Source organism: Capricornis sumatraensis, chromosome 13 (assembly GCF_032405125.1).
Source record: "Capricornis sumatraensis isolate serow.1 chromosome 13, serow.2, whole genome shotgun sequence".
NCBI classification, from domain to species: domain Eukaryota; kingdom Metazoa; phylum Chordata; class Mammalia; order Artiodactyla; family Bovidae; genus Capricornis; species Capricornis sumatraensis.
The window spans coordinates 22278792-22303427 of record NC_091081.1 but is presented as its reverse complement, the minus strand read 5'-3'; the positions used below and the strand labels follow the sequence as shown (position 1 = coordinate 22303427).

At 41.3% G+C, this 24636-nt stretch overlaps 1 protein-coding gene across 1 annotated transcript in view; it reads left to right on the top strand.

Annotated features, from left to right (window-relative positions):
* The first annotated feature begins 5752 nt into the window (after positions 1 to 5752).
* NT5DC1 (5'-nucleotidase domain containing 1) overlaps positions 5753 to 24636 on the top strand; it is a 114889-nt gene continuing 96005 nt past the window's right edge. Inside the window, exons 1-6 of the mRNA XM_068985539.1 lie at positions 5753 to 5859; positions 11780 to 11871; positions 13510 to 13581; positions 16161 to 16267; positions 19649 to 19728; positions 23144 to 23228. Coding sequence (XP_068841640.1) covers positions 5767 to 5859; positions 11780 to 11871; positions 13510 to 13581; positions 16161 to 16267; positions 19649 to 19728; positions 23144 to 23228 — 529 coding nt within the window. The 5' untranslated portion in view covers positions 5753 to 5766. The remainder of the gene's footprint in view (positions 5860 to 11779; positions 11872 to 13509; positions 13582 to 16160; positions 16268 to 19648; positions 19729 to 23143; positions 23229 to 24636) is intronic.

Here is a 24636-nt window from a genome sequence, read left to right as displayed (position 1 = left end):
TCCCTGGATATGTTCCAGTTTCTCTGAGTTTATAGTCTATGGGAACTTGAATAGAATGTGTATCCTCCTGTTTGAAAATTGTATAAACCTTAATTACACTGAATTAGTTTAGTTCATGGTGCTTTTCAGGTCTATTATATCCTTATGCTTTTCTGTATGTTCATTCTATTAATTTTTGAGATTTGATATTGAAACTTCAACTAAAAATCTTCATTTGTCTACTTAAAAAATAATTGTAATAATAGCAGGACTATATGTAACTTTATTCTGTACTTTCCAAGTCTACTATAAATGTGTAATCATGATTTCATAGTTTTAAAAAAAAGAAAGAAAAAAAGGGTTGGTGTGAATATTTTTGTTGAGGCATTTATGGAAAAAAACAATGGTAGAGAAGGATGGACAAGCAATAAAATAATCAATTTTGAATGTCATTATTAAAATAGTAAATAGATACCAGTATTTTTTTTTAATTTCAAATATCTGATTCTACAGATAAAGAAACTGTGGCAAAATAAAGAAACAATATTAAATTATAAGAGGTATTGTTATCCATTTAATGAAACACTTTGTACATCATAAAAAATGCATGATTAGACAGGGATAAATGGTCAAAGATGAAAATACACAGGTAAGATGTGTTCAGTCATTTAAATCATGAAAATAAACATCCTGGTTAAGAGGTCTGGAGACAAAGAAGCTCTGGATTCATGCCTGAGTCTTGCCTCCACATTGACTGGATCACTCTTTGTAAGGGGTTTCTGAGATATGTTCATATTTGGATGCCCTTGAAGACTCAAAACTTTTACTCACCTCTGTACTTGAAAGACATTCTGTATCTTATCTGACAATGTGAGTCCTGAGGGAAACAGAATGGAGAGCATCAGAGTGAGTCACTTGTGTGGGTCTCTGAGAAAGGGACCCTACATTCTATCCCATTACAAGGTTAAATCCCCTGTGTGGGAAACAAAAGAACCTTCCACATGAGCTTGAGGATCCAAAAGCAGAGAGACTTGAATCCTAGTTCTCTTTTCAAAAGCTTTGCAGAATGTCCAATGACAAGACAGGGCCATCACTAGAATAGGAACAGTGGGTGAGGTCACAGCTAGGTAGAAAGAGGGTCAGAGGCAGCCCCCCGGCCTTCCCTCACCATAACACGTACCTTGATTTTCTGTGGCTCCAAAGCCGAAAGTCTCCTGTGAAGGTTTCCTTGAACTGCTCAAGAGAGGAGCAGAGGTTGGTAGAGTGAGGGATGATTTCATGGTTGGGGTCAAACTATCCATTTTCCTGATGACTCTGTAACTAGAGGTGTTTCAGGATTTATGCAGCAGGGATGGATGCTGATGGTGTGGCTAGTGTGGCCAATATGGCCAGAGGCAACCGAAGACTGACAGGGACGGTCTAGCTGAGGAAAAGCAGTTACACAGATGCCAGCAACCAAGGACCTAAAGCCTCTTCCCAGACTCCCTGACCACATGGTAGACCTTCTGCAATTTAGAACCTTCATACCTCAGACAGCCAAGGCAAAGGGAAGCATTGTGAAGTGACAGTCAATTAAAGAGAAACTGAATTCAAATCAGAGCTAGCTGAATTCACCTTGAGTTTATCCAAATTTTATTTCTGACTTAACATCTGATCAGTCAAGATGCTCCATAACAGACTGATAAAGTTGATTACTTAACCCTAACCCCAAACTTAACATTTGCCCTAATAAAATTTCAGTCCACTGCTACATCGTTTGAGATCTGTTTGAGTCACAGTTTTGCTAGTTAGTATTTTAGTTTTCTCGCCAAGAGGCACTCATTTCACATTGTAAACATTTTGTTTTTTTAATTCACACACATCTAAGCAGTTTCTTACCAAAGGACTTCATTCTATCACATTCTCCCCTACACCATCAAAAATAAACACACACACAAAAAAACTTACAGTAAAATTTCTAAGTAGGCCTCTCTTCTTGTGGCAAGAGGAGAAATGGAGAGTAGAAAATAATGTATTTAAATGCGAAGATTAAAGAAATCAAATGAAAAATATTCCTAATGCAGAACTGCTGCCATCTTAAGGCCACAGCCCTGTATTATAAATCAGCTTTTGGCTCTATTTCGCTAAATGACTTAGAGAGATTGATTTTTAGGCATTTGTACATTTTAAAGTACTAAATAATCTTAATTATTCCCCTTTAAACAAATTATATGATCCAGAGAAGATGTGTAGATTGGCTTAGATTACATAAAAGGTTGAACATTATAATGTTTATTTTGGAGTATTTAGAAAAGCATTTTAAACTAATGAAAAATTAAACAGACTATTTCCCTCCTCCCCCTCTTAATAAGCCTGGTGAATATTTACAATTTATATGTTAAAATACAGTATTATAAATCGATAAAATATCACTTAATGTGCTATTTTAGAGTCTAAAATTTAAGCTAGCTGATCACAAAGTTACTACCTAGGTAGTAACAAATTAAGGCATACCTAAGGTTAAATTTCCTAAATTATAGTATTTTCATTATTAAAATATAGGTCAGTTATAGTGATAATATTCAAACCTAGAAAATGATCAATAAAAATCATAACCTATTTCTGAGCATCTCAAAATTATAACTTCTTAATTATAAGAAAAAATGTATATATATTTGTACATGGAACACTAAATAAAAAAACCCTAAAACTCCACAGCATGGTATTGACATTAAATACGAATAAAAGTATCAAAATTTTTTAAGCTAACAAATAATTTAAACAAATTTCACATCATTTAAGGCTTCCTTGGTAGCTCAGCTGGTAAAGAATCAGCCCGCTATGTGGGAGACCTGAGTTCCATCCCTGGGTTGGGAAGATCTCCTGGAGAAGGGAATGGCTGCCCACTCCAGTAGTCCATGGGGTGGAAAAGAGTCAGACATGACAGCGGCTTTCACTTTCCAGTGGCTCCCATGTAAAAGAATCTGCCTGCAATGCAGGAGACCCAGGTTCAATCCTAGTCATGGAGATCCCCTGGAGAAGGGAATGGTAACCCTTCCCAAGAATACTGGAAATATTCTTGTCTGGAGAATTCCATGGACAGAGGATCCTGGCAGGCTACAGTCCACAGTCGCAAAGAGTTGGACACGACTGAGCAACTAACACTTTCCCCAAAGATCTTTCAGACAATACATATTAACGTTATTTGCTCATTTGACAAAACAACATCTATAAGTCAGTCTGCTGAGACTGCCTTAACAGAAGGCCACAGACTGAGTGGCTCAAATAACAGGAAATTATTTTCTCATGGTTCTGGCAGCTGACAGTCCAAGATCAATGTGCAGGTAGGGCTGGTTTCTGGTGAAATCTCTCCTCTTGCTAGCAGGTTGAACACTCTCCCTGTGTGCTCAAGTGGCCTTTCCTCTATGTATGTGCATCCCTTGTGTATTTCCTCTTCTTATAATCACACAAGCCATATTGAATTAGGTCCCCACTCTTATGACCTTATTTAACCATACTTACCTCCTTAAATCTCTATATCCAAATGTAGTCACATTGGGGCTTAGGGCTTCAACATATGAACTTTGAGGGGAAGTAATTCAGTCCCAAATACTGACATATTTAACATATCATTCAAAGAAACAGAAATTAATTGGAGTCTGAGTAGAAGACTGAACTTCTGGTTGACAACAGAAGAGGTGTGCACGCCACTATATTTGATAAAATTTTAACGTATACAAAGAAAGAAAATATCTGCCTTTGAAAATAAGCCTATGAAATGAAGTAAATGTCAGTATTTAAGTTCAAGGTTATGTAGGGAGTGAAGGAAAAGAGGGAGACCATCCCACATGTTCTTACAGAAGTTAGACTGAGGTTTAAGATAATAGGCAAGAAAGGTGAATGGAAAGTCATGATGAGCGACAGCTCATTCAGGATGATGGGGTCAGGTTATTTTCTAAACCCTCCTACAAAATGTAAACGTTGTAGACAAGGCCTTGAGGAATATAAGACATGTAAGAGTTGTTTCTCAGCAAGTAGATATGACCATTGATAAGCATGTCCAGGTCTTAGGGCCAACTCCAGTCCAGGATCATGACCACGTACGCCATGAAAACCCAATTCTTTCATACTCTTCCTTTTAGCAATGCGTGCATGTGTACACTTACATTACCAAGAGAAGTCCCTGAAGTGCCCAGTCCCACAGTAAAACAAAATATCCCTCAAGGAGACTTGTGGCCTTCAATGTGTAGTCTACCTATAGTGTGACCTTGGGACACACTCTACTGCAGGGGCCAAGAAAGAATGCTAAGGTCAATTCTATGGCCAACAGATTCACGAAAAAGAAACAGGCTCAAGTGATGAAATAATACAGCTTTTTCTTTTTTGATTCACAGATATTAAACACATGGCTGTTGGGCTTTAACCAGTGAATAGCTCAATTTTCTTGAGGATTCCTTCTGTTCCTAGTCCAGACATATTTGTTTGGGGCTTTCACAAGTCATAATGGAACAAGTTATTAATTTATTCAAACGGGTCCACTGGGTACAATAAGTGTCCTACCAGATTGAACTATTTATTGTACTAAATTAATTGGTCTATTAGCCTCATAAGGATTAGTATTTGTAAGGGTTAAGTATAATTCTCAATCTATTATATTTTCATTATGTCATGACTATTGATTTTTTTCCCTTTGGGCAAAGTCTTCTTTTAAATTTAAAACAGAAGCAGTACAAAGATAATACATTTATATTCTCTTTTTAATGTCAAGATTTGTATTTTCTCTTATAAACAACAAAAAAATCTCAGAGTCCTAGCCCTTCATATCCAGGAGTTCTCAGAATTAAATGCCTTGAGCATCCACTGTACATAATGAATTAACTTTTCTTCTGTGCATCTAAAATGCTACTCGCTATACACAGTCCTTCAGAAAATTGAGAACATTGTCATTCAAATCGCTGTGTGTTGTATAAATTTTAAAACTTCTTTTCATAAAGTTTTCTTTTCTGCAGCATGTTTTAGGAAGTTTCTAAAGTCCTTTCATAGGAAAAATTCTTCACTATAATAAAAGTAAGATAATCAAATAACAACGAATATTGGTTTCCTTAATCATCATCACTTTGCAAAAATGGTCCTTCACGATTTCTAACAAATTTATTTTCTAATAAGTTCCAGGGGGTGAAATGTTGAAGTCCCCCATTTTACTTAGAAATAGGAATTTACTAAGGGATGTAAAATTTTTGATTCAATCCATGGTTAGAGATCTCGCGGAAAAAAAAAATATCTTCCAAATTATAGGCTACCTGGGGCAGAGGGGTATTACTGGATAACATTTTCTCCAAAATCCTATATGATTTCGCAGACAAGAGTAAAGAGTCAGGTGTAACTTGGTAGTCTCGCGGTTTCCCTGGTGTTTTGATAACGCTGCGGAGCCCGAGTTAATTTTGTGGCAAAAGCTATGCACCAACAGGGACTTAGCGACGCCCCCAGTCCCTGCAGCAGTGGCTCCGCTCCTGGCCATATCCCGCCTTCGGACTTTGGGGCGGCGATCAGAGTGGTGAAAATGCGGCAGGAGCCGGTCTGGGGGTGTCACCCGAAGGCCGGGCGCCTGGAAGGCCGGCTGCCAGGGGCGGAGAGAAGCGTGGTCGGGGGCGGGGCTCGCGGGCGCGGGAAGCGCGCGGGGCCGCCGTGCGGCGTCCGGAGCCCCGCCCCGCTCCGCCGCGTCCCGCCGGGGAGTCCCGCAGCGTCCAGCCCGCGTGCTCTTCGCCACCTTCCGGCGTCCACGCAGTCGCTGGAGCTCAGCGCGCAACTATGGCTCAGCACTTCTCCCTGGCCGCCTGCGACGTGGTCGGCTTCGACCTGGACCACACTCTGTGTTGCTACAACCTGCCCGAGAGCGCCCGGGTGAGTGGCGCGGGCTGCCCGGGCGCCCGGCGTGCAGCCTCCATGGTGGCGCGGGCTCGAGTTTCCTCCCGGCTTAGGCGGCAGCGGGCGTCGCCGGGGCCCTGCAGCCGCCGCGCCTTTGAGCACAACTCGGCCTCCCGCCGCAAGGCGGGGCGGAAGGAAGCGTGCATACCTGCCCCCCGCCCACTCCGTCTCCGCCTTTGCTCTGTGTACCGGCTTCTTTGGCCCAGCCCCATAGCCTAGTTTGAGAGATGGGTAGGGGAGAAAAGGGGAGGAAAGACAAGGTGTGCAAGATTGGGTTGGGAAAGTGGTTCCTGGGGCAGAGGAAGGGCGGGGCCGGGGAAACTGGGGGTGTCCTTTGCAGATCCCCAGTCTTGGAACGTCTCAGCAAATCATTCTGGCTACCAGCAGAGCGCTGATACAGCCACCTGGTTAGCGACTTTTGTCTTCGTCTTTGGCTGCATTTTTTTTTTCTTTTGCACTTCCATGCGACCACCTGTCAGTTTTTAAATGCTGCCATCTGGGTAAAATAGTGTGGTGTTCTGGAAAGAAGACTAACCGGAAAGTCATTAAGATCTTAGCCCTAATTTTGCCTTTTACCAAGAGAAAGAACCAAGTATTGCTCATCTACTCCAAGCTCCACGCAGGTTTTAATCCTGACAACAGCCCTTCCTGCACTTAGGGAAGGAGCAGGAAGTGGAGTGTGTATCATTGCATACCTGTACCGTTAAGTGAATTGTTCTCCCTCCCCCATTCCTTTAGTTTCACATGGAAACTGATTTTGAGAAATAAACTTTTTTTTTTGGTAAATCAAAGATCTAAGTATCCAAAACAGAAAAAAAAACTGGCTATGGTCGTCAAAGCCAGGATTTTGCAGCCAGACTGCCTAGCTTAAGGCACTACTCCTGTTACTAGCGCTGTGACCTTGGGCAAATTACTTAACCTGTGTCTAGTTTTAGTTTCCTCAACTGTAAAACCGGGCTAATTGGATTTACCTGGAAAGGTTGTTGCAAGGATTAAAAAGGTAATGGATATATAACGCTGAGAGCTGTTTCTGACACACGTGGTGGCTTTTGTAGTTACTACTGGAATCATTGTCCAACCTGACCACTTAGGATAGAGCACCAAGTAGCTGGTGCAGACATCAGCCAGGGCAGCTCCTCAATAAGATGAGGTTCACTGCCCCAGTTTGCAGTTTGGGTACCGGTCAAAGGTCAAAACAGTGTGTGGATTACTCCTGTTTTCTATGTACAGATGGTTTAAAAAAAAAAAGTGTACTGTTCCTAATGTGTGTTCCTGCTTTCCCACAGTACAGATGTTTCCTTCCTCATGTTGAGAGTTAAGGAGACTTTTCTCCTCGATTCTCTGGCCACTACTTCGTCTAGGTCTTTGATTCATGTTTTCCTTATTTTGCCTTTCAAATCTTCCCCCTGATGACCATTTTCTTGCACTTCCTCTCTAGTCACCTTCTTCTGAAGGAAATATTGTTAAAAGTCAATTTTGTGCATGTGTGAGCATACAATTTCAGAATCCAAGATTTCCCGAAAGCAAGAGTTCTTTACTACAAGCTTCAAATATAAGTGATATTTAAAGGTTGAAAACAGAAATCTGGTGCATTTTCTTTCTGTTTGGTTCAGAAATCTTTCTGTGTGCTGAGCACCATAATAGGGTTAGGAGTACAGAGATAACACACAGGGCTTCAGGTGGCCTTGTAATGGGTAAGGATGTTGGAAGGTGAGCTTTGGTCCCCTGTGCTGACGGCAGCTTACCTGGCCCTTGCTGATGCTTGGCTGTTACCTCTGCTTGGGGCCCTCCTTTCTTCATCACACTGACCCGTCATCTGGCAGGTCTCAAGTTAAGTAGCCTGGGCCCCCTAAAGTTTACCTTCTTATTTTGATCCTACCTCCAGTTTTCCATAAAGCGTTAATTTCTCATAGCACTTACACACTGCCTTGAATTTTTCCTATTTACTTGTTAGAACCTTCCCCTAGATCCTAGAGCCATGACCCTTTGACTTCGGTATCTGTGACTTTATTGAGTGTTCCGTGTGCCAAGCTGACTCTGCACATGCGGAGTTCAGTAAATAATTATGAAACGATTGAATAAATAATAGTTATTTCAGTAACTGAATATGGCACTCACAGTCACTATTCTAATAAGCATTCTGCTGATACAGACTGGTTTGATCCTTAAAACAGCCATATGAGGTAGATGTTATTAACCTCCTTTAGAGATGTGGACACAGTCACAGAAAGGATAAGTAGCTTGTCCAGGATCACCCAGCATGGTGGGCTGGCCGGCAGGTTTCTGCCGCCTACTACAGGCTTTCTGTGTGCTGCAAAGCCCAAAAGGGAGACCTTGGAGTGAGTGATGCTTAAGCCGGGTCCCAGCACAGGAGTGATAATTGGCAGGTGAGAATGCAAAGAGGAACTTTTGAGGCAGAGGAAATATGGCCAAGGCAAGGACCAAGAGATGAGAAACAGCACCTGGATCTGCTGGGTATCAGGCAGAAGATGCTGGAGATGGCAGTGGTGTTTGCGTGATGGGTCACTGAGTGCCTCATGGGCATATTTAGTAAGTACAGTGTGCTGTGTGCTAAGTCGCCTCAGGCATGTCTGATTCTTTGTGACCCTATGGACCACAGCCCACCAGGCTCCTCTGTCCTTGGGATTCTCCAGGCAAAAATACTGGAGTGGATTGTCATGCCCTCCCTCCAGAGGATCTTCCCAACCCAGGGATTGAACCAGAGTCTCTGTGTCTCCTGCAGTGGCAGGTGGGTTCTTTACCACTAGCGCCACCTGGGAAGCCGTTTAATAAGTGCAGAGCGTTATGCAAATGTGAAACTGGGTGCATCACCTCAACAGGTGCTCAGGAAAAACATCCTAGAAATGATGACACAAGTGTTGTCCTGGAGTTGCAGACTCAGGAGAGTTCGGGGCCAGGCAGTTAACCTGAATGTGCGACGGGGAATGTGGGGGTCTCTGGCAGCCAGGAGAACACACATACACAGCCGTGCTCATCTGCCAGCATTTGCCGTGGGGCGTAGAGGCTCAGTCTTGCCAGATCTAATTCTCTCAAGACAAGTTAGAAATCGAAGCTTGTGTGAGAAGTCTGTCAGTTTTTTTCAGTGCCAGCTCATTTTCAGAACACAGCAGAATTATGGGATTGCCAGATACAGCGAAGAAAAATACAGGACATCCGGTTCAATTTGAGTTTCAAAGAACAAAAACATTTTTAGTGTATGTGTGTTCCAGCTGGCTCATGGGATATGCTTATATTAAGACATTATTGGCTGTTTAGCCGAAAATCCAGTTGACCTAGGAGTTTCATATTTTATCTGGCATCCTTCAGTGGGAACCAGATATAATTTGTGGTCTGCCTGCCACCTGCAGGGCACCAGTTTGCAACCGCTGGGGATTCTGCATGCTCGTCAGTCAGGTGAGACTGTTGGGAAAGTAAGTTAGCAGCTAAGGCCGGGAGAGGAAGGGGTGGGTGGTGGAGGCCCTATGCCACGAGGGCTTCTGGGGTGAGTCAACGTTAATTTAAGGGAAAGCTTCAAGGGCCACGGGCTTAGAACTGGAAGAGGGCTTTCAAAGACACAGCCTTCCCTGTGTTTCTCAGCACTGCTGTTCTCTGCTTCTCCTTACACATTGACCCCATTCTCTCCTATTATAGAACCTTTTCCTCCAAATATAGCTGTGGGCGCCGCCATAGGCAGCACTATTGGAAAGGGCTCTTTGCCTTGGGAAGGAATCTGATCTTATTAGAATCCCATATCCGTGTCTTGATCAATATTGCCAAAGGGTGAGAAATTCCAGTTGTCCAAGGCTGAAAATACTTACCTTGACCAGAGGCAAGTCTAATGGTATGCAGTAACCATTGGTAGCTTGAAATGTGCCATGGTAGCGGGTATCTGTACCATGAAAATGAACAAAGGCTGTGAGTCAGGGCTTTTCTTTTCTTTTTTTTTTTAACCAGCACATGACTGAAGATAATAGCAATACCTAAATTGAATTTACTTGTATGCCATGTGCTGCTCTAAGCATCTGAGGATTTACATTACACATGGGATTTACATCTGTTAATCCCGGGGCACTGGTTTCTTGCAGGCAGGATCATGATGTGTACTTTTTTTTAATTGTCCATAGTACTTTGTACCTTCGAGTGACTCAGTACATTTTATGAGTGATAATTCATATGAGTGAAAATTCATATAACATAGAAGTCAGTGATTTTTAATCGTCTCAGAGTTTCAGGAATTTGGTAGGGGCCCCACCCTGTCCTGGAGGCTTGGAATTTCTGGGTGGTTTTAAGAACTATCACCTGTGGTTCTGACTCACCTCCAGGGTTGAGGACTGTTTGTACATAGTGTTGACTTAATGTAACTCTGAACAACTGACCTGGATCAGGGTCACATTGTGTGGGATACATGTATAGCCATTTTCATTAGCTTTATGACAGGAAACAGCTCTATTTGACAAGGAGCCTTTGCTTTCTCTGTACTCGTCTCCTGACACTCGTGACCCCAATCCCCAGCTTGAGCTGTGTGTCCCCTGGACTTGTGTGGCCCTCTCCCCCCTGGATTCACCCAGCTAACTGCTCTGTCCTGCTGGTGTCAGTGTGAACATCACTCCCTCAGGAAGGCCTTCCACTCTTCTGCTGTATCTATTCCCACTTCCCCTCTGTGCCATTCCAGTGCTGTTGAAACCTGCAGAAGAAGGGTCAGGATACTCTGTCCTCTTGGACGCTGTTCAGTCTCAAAAAACCTGGAATTTTGTTGTTGAGAATGAAACCTGTCGACAGTTAGCAGAGCATTTACTTTTATGCTTGCTTCCGGAGGTTTGTCTTTTTTTCTTTCTTTCCCCTCTGCTTTTCTTACAGTGGATAAAAAGAGAGAGTCCCTGTGTCTGATGAAGGCGCCGTGATCCCTCCTGTAGATTACTTGCCTGGTCCTCATGTGTATTTCTCTTCGAGATTCCCCTATAGAAGAAAGAAAGAAATCGTGCCCAATTCTTTGCCACCCCATGGACTGTATAGTCCGTGGAATTCTCCAGGCCAGGATACTGGAGTGGGTCGCCTTTCCCTTCTCCAGGGAATCTTCCCAACAGGGATCGAACCTAGGTCTCTCACATTGCAGGCAGATTCTTTACCAGCTGAGCCACAAGGGAGACAAAAGTAAAAGTAGTAATGAATTTGATGTCCCTTCATTTAGAGAAAACGTTTCATGGATTGGGGGAGTGCAGTGGACCACTCTTCCCCAGAGATTTTGGGCATGACCGTGTTTTGTAGTGTTAGATGAGGCAACGCAAAAACAGAGTCTGATTGGCTAGGAGGTTGGAGATTTCCTGATCCGGACGGAGGGGCCTGTTCTCTAGGGAGCGGTAAGTGAGCTAAAACTGACACGGCAGATTGTGATTGGTGTGTGTTAGGTCTCCTTGACAGGGGTTTTCTGTAAGTGCACACTGATTTAGGTTTAGGTTGTGCCAAGGTCTGGGCCAGTGGGGTGGCCTCCACTGTGTGGGGCTCAAGTATATGAAGTAGCGTTGTCAGCTGCCATGGGGCCTTCTGGAAAGGAGGGACAGAGGGTGCATGTAGAGTGGTCAGTGTGTTTATCATCTGGTCAAGTGTTAAATCAGTTTAGAAAGCTTTGTCAAGTCTTAATGATCTCCAACCCGTTAGGCTTCAGGAGTAAGATTAATAATTGCCCTTGGTTGTATAACTGTACACTGATAATGTAAAAAAGACAGCAGCTACCTGGGGCTCACAGGGGTGCCTAAATTCCTGGGAAGCTTCACAGTTAACAGATAATACAGATTCTTTCCCACCTGTCTCCTGGCTGATTCCATTAGGTCTTCAGGCCTGTGAAGTTAAGAAGGAATGGTGAAATTTACATTTAATCTCTTTTCCTTTCTGTTAACAGCTCATTTATAATAGCTTTGCTCAGTTCCTGGTCAAGGAGAAAGGGTATGACAAGGGATTGCTCACGGTAACCCCAGAGGATTGGGATTTCTGGTAAGCAGCTTTTTTTTAAAGGTCTGTACATTCCCTCTGGTTTTTAATTCTTGTGGATAAAATTTTAATGCTTCCTCTTCCATGGAGACAGAAAGTGAAATGTGAAGTTGAGCTGTACTAAAAGTTTTATATTTGATGAATTAAAGTCCTTTCTATTTTTAGACTTGCTTAGTTAAGTATGAAAATTAAGAGCGAATGTGACTAATTTGGGTATTTTTGCATGGGTTAAGTCTGTCATTATTAAGAGTTTCAGAGATTAAGAACTGTCTCTAAAATGTACATCTTTTATTAAAAAAATTATTTTATTGCCCTTCCTATACAGAACTGTGTGAAAAGAGGTGGAAATCATCATGTTTTGAATGCGTGTGTGTGTGTGCATGTGCGCACTCAGTGTTCACCTCCTTTCAACCCTGTGGATGATAGCCTGTCAAGCTTCTCTGTTCTGGAATTTTCCAGGCAAGAATACTGGAGCAGGTTGCCATTTCCTGCTCCAAGAGATCTTCCCAACCTGGGGATCCAACCCGTATCTCTGGTGTCTCCTGCGTTGGCAGGCAGAGTCTTTACCATCATGTCACCTGGAAATTCCCATGTTCTTAATAAAGGTCTGAATTAGGACATCTGTTTTTGTGTAATTTGGGTAGATATTCCTATAACAGAGACTCTTGACAGCTTACTCCCTTCCTGGCTTAGGAGTCTCAGCTTCCCAAGGTTTCCTTTGTCTTTCTTCTTCATTTAACCAATAAAAACAAACAGAAATCCTATTAAACCACTTTAAATTGTTCAGTTAAAAATTAACAGTTGTCCTGAAACACATGACAAATACATCAGGAAATAATTCTAGAGCAACAGTGTTCATCTATTATGCATTCTTCGAGTGTTTGGTTTGTCCTTTTTGATTTATCCCTTTCTGAAAAGGAAGAAACAGAAACATTTTGCCATATGAAATTCCTATGGAAATGTTACTGTGGACCAAAGTAAGTAATGCTTGTAAAGTACCCTGTCCTTTTCTTTTCATTCTGTTGGTATTTGGTGGCCATTATGCCGTCTTGTTTTTATTACTCATAATAATGACTCTGAACCCACTTTTCCTCCAAAATCCCATAAGTCTTTTACAGTGAAGAACTTAAAACTTAGTGTTTGACTTTCTTTTAGTGATTTTCAATAATATGCCTAGCCCAGAGGGCTAGTTCTTATAGCCTGACCTAAATTGAGGCAGTCTAAAGAGTACAGAAAAGATTCTGGCCAAGATCTTAACTTGTAAAATGTGAATGTGTGTTTGTGTGTGTTTTATTTAATGAAAAACATTTGTACATTTTAGCAGAGGCATACAACGGTGCTCATTTTTTGTTCTGAGTTTTTTTTTTTTTTCTCTCAGCTCAAAGAGTTTAGACACTACATATGCTGTCCTTGGTTTGCCCACATAGCAGCTTTCCTCATGTACTTGCTCTGAGGATATTTAATTTTAGAATTCTTGAATTTTAGAATTCAAGAGCTTACTTGTTTAATTAACATGTTATTCACCTGGGTGGGAGAGTCTTTTTTTAGTATTAGGACTTTTTGAAAATATAACTTATTATTTCTTGAGTTAAGTATTAATAAGTATATGAACTGATTGGTAATCAGACTTTTCTGTTTCAGTTGCAAGGGCTTGGCACTGGATCTGGAAGATGGGAACTTCATTAAACTTGCAGATAACGGCACCGTGCTCAGGTAATAGAATTTAGTTGTGGTGTCGAAACTTTACTCTTTTATTACCATGTAGGATTAGACTGTTAAGGTGTGGATTAAACAAGATTATTACTTTAGTCAATCAGATGAGAGATTGTGTGCCTGCAGGTCTTTGTAGGAATCGTTTGAGCCATTTAAATATAAATCTGGGAGCATTAGATTGAAAAGTCTAATTCTTTACATTTAGCTTATCAGAAATATTTGCACAGGAAATACAGTAGAATGTTAACTTGCTTTTTGACTGCCTCTACTGCAAAAGAGCCTGGGAATTTTATCATGTTAACCTGGAGTAAAATTGAAGCTCTCTTTATTAAGGAAGAAGGAAAGAATGGACATGGGGTGGAATTGGTGGTCTAGGCACACCTCTCTTTCTTCCACTTGTCCAGATTTGCCCCCATCATGCAGGACTCATGTTTTATCTCAGCTTCTGGAAGTGTTTCTAGATTCCTCCAGCCTTCATCAGTGTCTCCCCCTCCCGAGCTTAGGGCTGACTCCTTTTCCTTCCCTCTCCTTAGTTAGTTAGTGTTAGTTGCTGAGTCATGTCTGACTCTTTGCAACCCCATGAACTATAGCCCACCAGGCTCCTCTGTCCATGGAATCCTCCAGGCAAGAATACTGGAGTGGGTTGCCATTCTCTTCTCAAGGGGATCTTCCCAACCCAGGGATTGAACCTGGGTCTCCTGTATCACGGGCAGATTCTTTGCCATCTGAGCCACCAGGGAAGGTGAGTCCAACACTTTGAGTGTTAATAAGAGTAGGGCAAGCATGGACAGAGGAGTCTGACAGGCTACAGTCCATAAGGTTGCAAAGAGTTGCACACAACTGAAGCAACTTAGCACAGCACGGAACAAGCAGTGGAAAAGCAGCTGGCATCACTGCTCTGTGTTTTACAAAAGGTACCATGGGGTAAGCATCTATTTTCCTTTCAAAACTGACAGTGCAGGCAAGTTAACGGGGCTGTGCAGTTGTGTGATTTATTATTTATGCTGACTCAGTTGGAATCCAAGAAGAGGATGCTCATCCCTTTGGGTGCATCATTCCTTTTGTACAGTACAGGCTCACCCTTTACCCAGACTGCCCCCTAAGGTGGAGCTAGCTGAAGCAGATGTCGTTCCACTTCTGATAATTTTGTAATTCATTTCATCTTTTTTCCTCAGGCAGCTAGAGATATGAGTGTATGTATTCATTTGTATGTATAAATAAACATAGATGTATATATGCACACACATATATACATACATACACACAATGCAGCTTTGACCGTGACCTTTAATGTCCCTTTCAGATTCTTACAGTGTACTTGGCTATCTTCAGTCATGGTTAAAAGAATAGAAATCATTCTGCAACTTTGCTTCTTTTTTTGTTCTGTCTGTCTGTCTGTCCCCATCCCCAACATCATTTCCCCAAGGTCTGACCATCTCCATTCAAGTTTGGCTAACTGGCCAGCTCCTCCTGAGTTTATAAGCTTATATCCTTGATGCTTGCTTTCCAACGACATAGTAGATACCTTTTTTGTATTTCCTGCTCAAGATTCCTCCCCTTCAATATAGCTTTAATTATATAAATGTTAACCTCTCTATAAAAAGGATCCTAATTGTGATTTTCTTCCATTTGCCTTTCTTATTTCATTTCCATTTTCTTCATTTTGCTTTGCTACCACAGTCTAACTCCAAGAAAAGAAGAATGATACTCCTTAGCATTGTAATTTCTCATAATAAACTACATGAAATATTAACTGTTTTTCAGTAGGGTAAGATTCCCTTAACCAGGCCCAACCGATGTAAAAGCAGTATTTTGAACACAAAAAATAGCTACTTTCTTGTCTTCCTGTTCCAGGTTTTGCCACGTTCATCTTACTGTTTCCCATTGTGTTTTTAGCTATGTTATGTCCTTCAGTGGCATATTACTACCCCGTCTTCGTCTTCATAGTCCCTATGCTTGCGCAGCCCTGGGTACCAGGCACATCTCTCTTCCTGCAGGCCTCAGCTCTTGCTCTGACTGTTGCACTCTCTCCTCCCCATAGGCCAGCTTCCCACCTAGTCCTTGCAGTTGTTTCCTCTTTGTTCCATTAGACAAGTCTTATCTGCATGGTTAATGGACAACTTCTTAGGCAAGGCTTGTCCTATTTCTCCCAGAGAAGTTGTAGTTTATAGATTGGTCTGGGGCACCTATCACACCGTTGACCTCAGAATGTGCTTCTCCTGATCACTTGCTGGTTGAGGGGTGAAATGGAGGAAGAAAAAGAGCTGTCCAGAGAAATGCCTTTCAAAAAAGAGGGGATATATGTTTATGTATCGCTGATTCACTTTGCAGTACAACATTGTAAAACAACTATACTCCAATAAAAATTTTAAAAATAAAATTTAAGAAATAACATAATAAAAAAAGAGAGAAATCCTTATAGAATCCTAAATGGGGAAGTCATCCAGTTGGAAACTTTTTTTCTTAAAAAACCCTTTAGTAGTATTGGAGTGAATTAATAAGTTAATAATAGCAAGGCGGGAGGAAGGAGTATTCAAGGGAACCACCGATGAACCATGTGCCTCATCTCTTCAAACCAGGGCCAGCCACGGCACAAAGATGCTGTCTCCGGAGGCACTGGCGGAGGAGTTTGGCAGGAAGGAGTGGAAGCACTTCATGCCGGACACGGGAATGGCCTTCCGGTCAGGTACGGTTGTGGGGGCAGCACCGCCATTCCCTCGCCTGTTGTTTTGGACCCTTAACCTGTGGCATCAAGACACAGAACAGACTGTCCTTGCCCCCTGCTGGGCAGGATGCACAAGATAGCAGCTGTGGTTTCATAGAAATTGGATGTATTATTTCCCACGTGTGTCTGGTTTTTCTTTGGCAGTTGGTTCTGTTTTATTTAACGTTTTTATTGATTCACCTTTCACTTGTTCTGGAGTAACGAAGACTTAGCACTTAGGAATAATACCTTACTTATTCTGTATTTTTATTAATTCATTACCTGCACAGTCCTTTTATTTCTCCGTTCCCCGCTTCTCCCCACATTCATATTCCTCACCTCTCCTGTTTTCTAGAATTCTTTTCTTTACTGCCATTTCTAATATCTTCTACCATTGTTTCTCCTCCCGCTTTATTGCGAGTGATTTTACACAACTTTTCCCCACTCTCCTTAAAGAGTTTTACCGTGAGCAAACATGAAAATATTTTTCAAAAATTATTTATAGACAACAGGTGTGCATAAATTAATAAAGAATGATTAAAACACTTACAAACAGATAGACCTCATTAAAAGTCTTAATTGTTAGTTTTTTATTTGTTCTAGGTTTTTTTGGTCATTTTCTCCCATACTACAGTTTTGAAATACACCTATTTTCCTTTTGAAAATACAGTAACTGGAAAATGGTTGGAGTTATTCCTTATTGCTATTGTGTTTTTGTTTGTCATATTTGCTGTCTTTAGGTGGTTTGTATTTTCATAGTGAGAAGAAAACGTCAGGAAGTGTGTGTTATTTTAATAAAATAAGCTGATAGGAAAAACAGATTTCACCTTGGGGTTAGGTGTAGAATGCTTTCACACATCTCAGCTCACAATGCTAGGAAGTTAAATGCTAGGAAGTTACTTTTTATTCAAGTGGTAAGGAGGACTCCTGTAGTCTCTCCAGATGAATGTGTACAAGCGTGCATGCTTATTCATGTCCATCTCTTTTAGACTCTTGTGAGCTGTGGCCCACCAGTCTCCTCTGTCCATGGAATTTACTGGAATGGGTTGCCATTTCCTACTGCAGGGCATCTTTCCGACCTAGGGATCAAACCTGCGTCTCTTGTGCCTGTTACATTGGCGGGCGGTACCACTGTGCAATCTGTCCAGATGTGCGCAGTTGTAAATAGGGGTGAACAACATGGGTTTGAACTGGGCAGGTCCACTTACACCAGCTGGCTGGTTCAGGCAGGTCACTTGGTATCATAGACCAAGAGATTAGATGCACTGCGGGTAGTGAGCCTTGGGAATCTGTGTCCACTGTCCTGGTCCCTGCAGCCCTGGTGTGTCATGTGGTCTGACAGCATAGCAGGGTGGGCAGAGATGTGTGGGCCGTCTTTTCCCTTTTCTCCAAATTCTTGCTTTTCCTCATACTGACAAAGACATCCTAGCCTTTCTTAAGAATGAAAACTAGTCTGAAATGTTTCCCCCAACAATTTTAGCTGGGAAAGAGTAAAAAAAAAAAAGAAGACGACTATGACAACCCTAGTATTCTTAACAGAGGAAAAGGAAACCTATGCAACCAGTTTGTGAATTAACAGAACTTGACTTCATTTCTTTTATATTCTTGATAATTTGGCATGAAGATGTGAGGGTGTTAAGTAAGTAACATTTAAAGAGATGAACATCTGGACCTTACAGAGAGTTTTCTCTTAATTTACCGTGACGCTTCTTCTTTCCAACATACAGCTAACTCTTGAGCAACTCAGGAATTAGGGACACTTACCTCAAGAAGCTGAAAATCTTGAGTATAACTTTATTGTCAGCCCTCCCTAATTGGAGTTCCTCCCTGTCTCAGTTTCTGCATCTGTGGGTTCAACTTACTGCGGGTCACAGATCGTGAACTGCTATAGTATTTATTGTATTTGTTTACGTGTTGAAAAAAATACATGTAAAAGTGGACTTGTGCAGTTCACACCTGTGTTGTTCCAAGGTTGACTGTAATCCATTCAATTTTTGGATCATTCAGCAGGCATTTATTGAGTACCTACAATATACTGGAAATTGTGCGTAGTAGACACTAAGACACAAGGCTGCTATGTTCCATGACCTCATACATAGCTTACAAATGGAGGAAGGGGGCGGGCAGTTATAATAATCTGCACAAAAGTAATTGTAATTTGAAAAGTACTCCCTTACATTAAACTGAAATCCGGCTCCACCTGTTGATCCTGCTCGATTCCTCTTTGTACCAGGAGTTCTCAGGACAGAGGACTCTGAGGTTTGTGCTCAAAGTGAAGAGGTCGCTCCTCCTTGCAGTCTGCCAGAGCGAGAGAGCAGCGAGCGTGTGACGTGAAAGGAAAGAACAGAGAAGCAGCCTGGATTCCACCAGGACTTCTGAGGAGAAGCGCAGAGAGCACTTCCCAGAATTGTCAACCCGAGGGACAGGAAGTTGGGGCCTGCAGTCACTGATTCCTGACCTGTCCATTGAGGCTGGCCACATGGGCTCTAGAGGCTTCCAGAGAGAGGGAATGACGCAGGTGTGGCTTGAGGAAGGACAGTGGCGTTCAGCACAGCTGTGGCTGGCGTCAGCCGTGGACCAAGGGGATGTGACGTGGGTCCTCCAAAGTGTCTTCTGCCCAGGGGCAGCAGATTCAAAAGTGCTGTCAGTGCCAAGGAAGGGCTCAACTTGAATTCTAGCCTCAGGCCAAGGAGGATAAATCAAACCCTCTGCTCTCCAAGATCTAGAGTGTGCCTGTGCTGTGCTTATAAGTTTTTCTTTTTTTAAAATATAAATTAATTTATTTTAACTGGAGGTTAATTACTTTATTGTATTGGTTTTAAGTTTTTCTAAGATAAGCACACACTGTGTCATCGCGTGATGTGAGGACATATTTTTTTTGTTGTTGTTCCTTTTCTCACCCTGGCTATTCTTACATTGCACTGAAATTTGTCTAAAGTTGCATAAAGATTGAATGTGAGACTCCAGGGGATCAACCAGCACAGATTAGTGAATGCACTTCGTGGTAATCCAGTGTTAGGTTGATGGTTTTGAAGTTCAGTGACACTGATAATACAGATTGTGACTTTTTCATAATCTATTTCATATTTATGATATAGTCTTTAATTTTGCATTAAAATGTTTTTAATAAAATGCTTAACTTATACATATCATATTTTATTATAACTTTTTTATATTAATAGAGTCATTATAGTGAAGCCTTCTTTAAAAGACAATGGATGACAGGGTAGTAGAGTGGTTCTGAATTGAAATAGAAGCTCCTTTAAGTAACTAAACCAAAATATAGCCTCTTTTAGCCAAGTTTTCCGTATGACATAAATGAGGCATTAATTTGATCCCAGTTTAAAATTGTGTTCTTTTTAGGAAAATACTACTTTTATGATAACTACTTTGACCTGCCTGGAGCTCTTCTATGTGCCAGAGTGGTAGACTCTTTAACAAAGGTGAGTGGGGCCTCATTTCTTAGAAACTATGGTATGTTATTTGGCCATGAATCGGAGCTTTTGAGCTTAATAAATTTATGAGCTTTTTGGCTCATAAATTTGAGCTTCCCTGGTAGCTCAGATGGTAAAGAAACCGTCTGCAATGCAGGAGAACTGGCTTGAGAAGATCCCCTGGAGGAGGGCATGGCAACCCACCCCAGTAATTCTTGCTTCGAGAATCCCCGTGGACAGAGGAGCCTACATGTACAGAGGGCTACAGCCCATGGTATCGCAAAGAATCCGACATGACTGAGCAACTAAGCGCACATGCACACTGAGGACTTAATTATATATGTCTTTCAAGTTGAGACTTTACTCAATTTCCTTCCTTTCAGAGGTTACCAAGAAGGAAAGACATAGAGAAATTGGTCAAAGTATTTTTGGAAAATTAAATAACGACCATACCTAAGGATAATAAACCTGTTCTCCAGCAGGGGGTGCAAAAGTCTAGAAAAAGAAAATACCACACCTGCATGTGGAGAAATACTTCTTGGTTTCATTAGCAGAGTTTTTAAAATAAAAGAAATGTAAAGAAATTCCATGTGTCTTTTTAAGCATAGGTAGATAGTATAAAACCAGAAAAATGGGATGAAATGTTAAAAACGATCATTTTGAGCATAGTTTATATAGTTTTTTTCTTTGTCCTAGGTATCAGGATTAAATAGATCTCTGGTTATATCAGTTTATACTTAGAGCTTAAGAACTATGAACATAAATTGGTTTTATGCCAGAATCCCGTTCCTTTTTGCCTATATTGTCTTTCAAAATGACAGTGATGTTTCTGATAGGCCTCAGTTCAGTCTCTCAGTCATGTCTGACTTTGCGACCCCATGGACTGCAGGCTTCCCTGTCCATCACCAGCTCCCAGAGTTCACTCAAACTCAGTCTATTGAGTCAGTGATGCCATCCAACCATCTCATCCTCTGTCATCCCCTTCTCCTCCCACCTTCAGTCTTTCCCAGCATCAGGGTCTTTTCAAATGAGTCAGTTCTTTGAAACAGGTGGCCAAAGTATTGGAGTTTCAGCTTCAGCATCAGTCCTTCCAGTGAACACCCAGGACTGATCTCCTTTAGGATGGACTGGTTGGATCTCCTTGCAGTCCAGGGACTCTCAAGTCTTCTCCAACACCACAGGTGGAAACCATCAATTCTTTGGCACTCAGCTTTCTCTATAGTTCAACTCTCATGTCCATACATGACTACTGGAAAAGTCACAGCTTTTACTAGATGGACCTTTCTTGGCAAACTAATGTCTCTGCTTTTTAATATACTGTCTAGGTTGGTTCTAACTTTCCTTTCAAGGAGCAAGTGTCTTTTAATTTCATGGCTACAGTCACCATCTGCAGTGATTTGGGAGCCCAAAACAATAAAGTCTGTCACTGTTTCCATCGTTTCCCCATCTATTTGCCTTGAAGTAATGGGACCAGATGCCATGATCTTAGTTTTCTGAATGTTGAGCTTTAAGCCAACTTTTTCACTCTCCTCTTTCACTTTCATCAAGAGGCTCTTTAGTTCTTCTTTGCTTTCTGCCATAAGGGTGGTATTATCTGCATATCTGAGGTTATTGATATTTCTCCCGGAAGTCTTGATTCTAGCTTGTGCTTCTTCCAGCCCAGCGTTTCTCATGATGTACTCTGCATATAAGTTAAATAAGCAGGGTGACAATATACAGCCTTGACATACTCCTTTTCCTGTTTGGAACCAGTCTGTTGTCCATGTCCAGTTCTAACTGTTGCTTCCTGACCTGCATACAGATTTCTCAAGAGGCAGGTCAGGTGGTCTGGTATTCCCATCTCTTTCAGAATTTTCCACAGTTGATTGTGATCCACACAGTCAAAAGCTTTGGTATAGTCAATAAAGCAGAAATAGATGTTTTTCTGGAATGCTCTTGCTTTTTCAATGATCCAGCAGATGTTGGCAATTTGATCTCTGGTTCCTCTGCCTTTTCTAAAGCCAGCTTGAACATCAGGAAGTTCACGGTTCACGTATTGCTGAAGCCTGGCTTGGAGAATTTTGAGCATCCCTTTACTAGCATGTGAGATGAGTGCAATTGTGGTAGTTTGAGCTTTCTTTGGCATTTGCCTTGCTTTGGGGTTGGAATGAAAACTGACCTTTTCCAGTCTTGTGGCCACTGCTGAGTTTTCCATATTTGCTGGCATATTGAGTACAGCACTTTCACAGCATCATCTTTTAGCATTTGAAATAGGTCAACTGGAATCCCATCACCTCCACTAGCTTTATTCTTAGTGATGCTTCCTAAGGGCCACTTGACTTCACATTCTAGGATGTCTGGCATGAAGATCTTTTTAATATAGTTCTTCTGTGTATTCTTGCCACCTCTTCTTGATATCTTCTGCTTCTGTTAGGTCCATACTATTTGTGTCCTTTATTGAGCCCATCTTTGCATGAAATGTTTCCTTGGTATCTCTGATTTTCTTGACGAGATCTCTAGTCTTTCCCATTCTATTGTTTTCCTCTATTTCTTTGCATTGATCGCTGAGGAAGGCTTTCTTATCTCTTCTTGCTATTCTTTGGGACTCTGCATTCAGATAGGACTAGATGATGGTTTCTTTCTGAATCAGAATTACAGTCATGTGTTTATGAAAGTTTCTGTTGAGCCATAGTTCTGGCTTGTAGAAGTTGTTACGGGATGGAGTCAGCTTCTCATTTTATAGTGACTGTAACAAATGCACCGATCTTTAAATATTTTGGGTTTGATATAATTTAAATACTATCGAGTAGTTAGTATTTCTTTATATAGGACTCTGGTTAATATCTCCAAGGAAGCACGGGGCTATAGGGTTGTGTATTTTCCTGTTTACTTGCTTTCTGGGTTTAAAAAAAAATACTTAGCATAAATGATTTGAATTTTGGATTAGGAACCTCCTTCATCTCACCAGTAGAGACTTGATGCTCTTGTTTACTGAAACTCAGGTAAATGTGCACAGAATCGTAAAGTAACCAGCTTTTGCAGTTTTAAGGCTGCAGGCCTTTTAGCTCCATTGATGCCGTGGTACAGGAAGCGACATATCCTGATACCTCCTAAGCTATAACATTGTAGGTTTGTTCATGTGTTAAAAGTAGTGTATATTGTTTAGATTTTATAATGCATGGAAATTTTTATTTTATTTGGGTTATATGGGTTACATTAATATTTAGTCATATGTATATACATCTCTATAGCCATGATTTTCATGGAAGATATTTTTCTACGATCCCATCTGGAAAAGTGAGAAGTTTATTAATCTATTTCCTAAAACACGAATCCCTATTTTACAGTGCAGTAATATAGTTGTTTGCCAAGTGTTTTCTACTATGCTTAAAAACAGAATTATTACTTGTGTCACGTTTGGATTTGTTTTTTTTTTTTCCTTTAGCAGAACAATGGTGAAAAACCGTTTGATTTTTGGAAGGACATAGTTGCTGGTATACAACACAATTATAAGGTGTCAGCTTTTAAAGGTAAGTAATGTGAAGAGAGACTATTGCTTTTATTTTTTTATTGGAAGATCATTGCTTCACAGTGTTGCAGTAGTTTCCTGCCATACATCAGCACGAATCAGTCAGGATTGTGCATCCATCCCCCTTCCTCATTAGCCTCCCTCCCTCCCCGTCCGGCCCTCTAGGTTGTCACCGGGTGCAAGGCTGAGCTCTGTGTTATGTGGCAGCTTCCCACTCGTCATCTGTTCTACACATGATAGTGTATGTCTGTCTGTGCTACTTTCTCAACTTCTCCTGCCCTCTCCATCCCCGGCTGTGTCCATGAGTTCGTTCTCTGTGTCTGTGCCTCCATTTCTTGGAGAGAGGCTTTAGATGTTTGTTCAGTGCTGTGCGTCTGATGAATTACTTAGGAGGTACCTATTTTTTATGTACCTTAATTAGGATTTAATTTGGCCCTAGATATTGATATAAAGTTGATACTGGTTATATTCTAAGAGCTGCTTTTCTTCATGTCTGTTTAATGGCCATCATTGCCAGTATTCTAAGCGATGCTGTCTTTTACATGCTTACCAATAGGACTCTTTTGTGGATACCCCAGAATTTGGTCTTTCTTGACTTGGAAATGAGATTGGTGACAGCTGTAACCATTAGTGTAGTGATTATAGACGGAGAGGAAGAGTGAAAATTCTGTTCGTAATGCTTAAAAGCAGGTTGAGCTCACACAGAATGGGAGCAGAGATCACCAACCCAAGCCCAGGCTTTTATGGTTCCATCAGCAGGTTTGCTTGGGTTACACAGAAATATTGCTTCTAAGGCATTAAGAGACGCCTTTATAGTATGGTACCTGAGTGACTTGAACCAGACTGTCCTAATTCAGCCTTTGGACTGGTGGATGCTCACAGGCAGTGTTTTTCGCTGAGAAAAATAAAAATGTTGCTGTTTGATTGGCATAAAAATTCTTGCCTGCTTTTTAATGTCATTAAGCCATCAAAATGATCCTAAATATTAGGACTAAAAACATGTCAAGGCAGTGAATAACTGCAGAATATTTGTTCAAACTACATGTTTCTCTGCTGCCTGCTTCTTTCCTTCCTAGAAGAATATCACTGACTTGGGTGATTGTCTTACTTTTCTGTTTCCAGTCCCCAGCCCCTCACCCTGTAGATCACATGTGGTTCTGTTTGATGGCTTTTCACAGTCAACAATGAGTGCTTGGGTGTGTGGAGATGCCCATCTCCAGTAGAAGGGTATATCTATGCCCCTTGAAAAAGCTACCCACCACTGTATCATTTTACTTTTTATTAACTTTGTAAGTTGAAAACCCTTAAAAGAGTGGTTGAGAATAGCAAATTGCTGGTTTCAAATAAATTCAACATAATCATCTATTGATGTTATTTTATTGCATTGTAAATAAGGAGTAGATAAAACA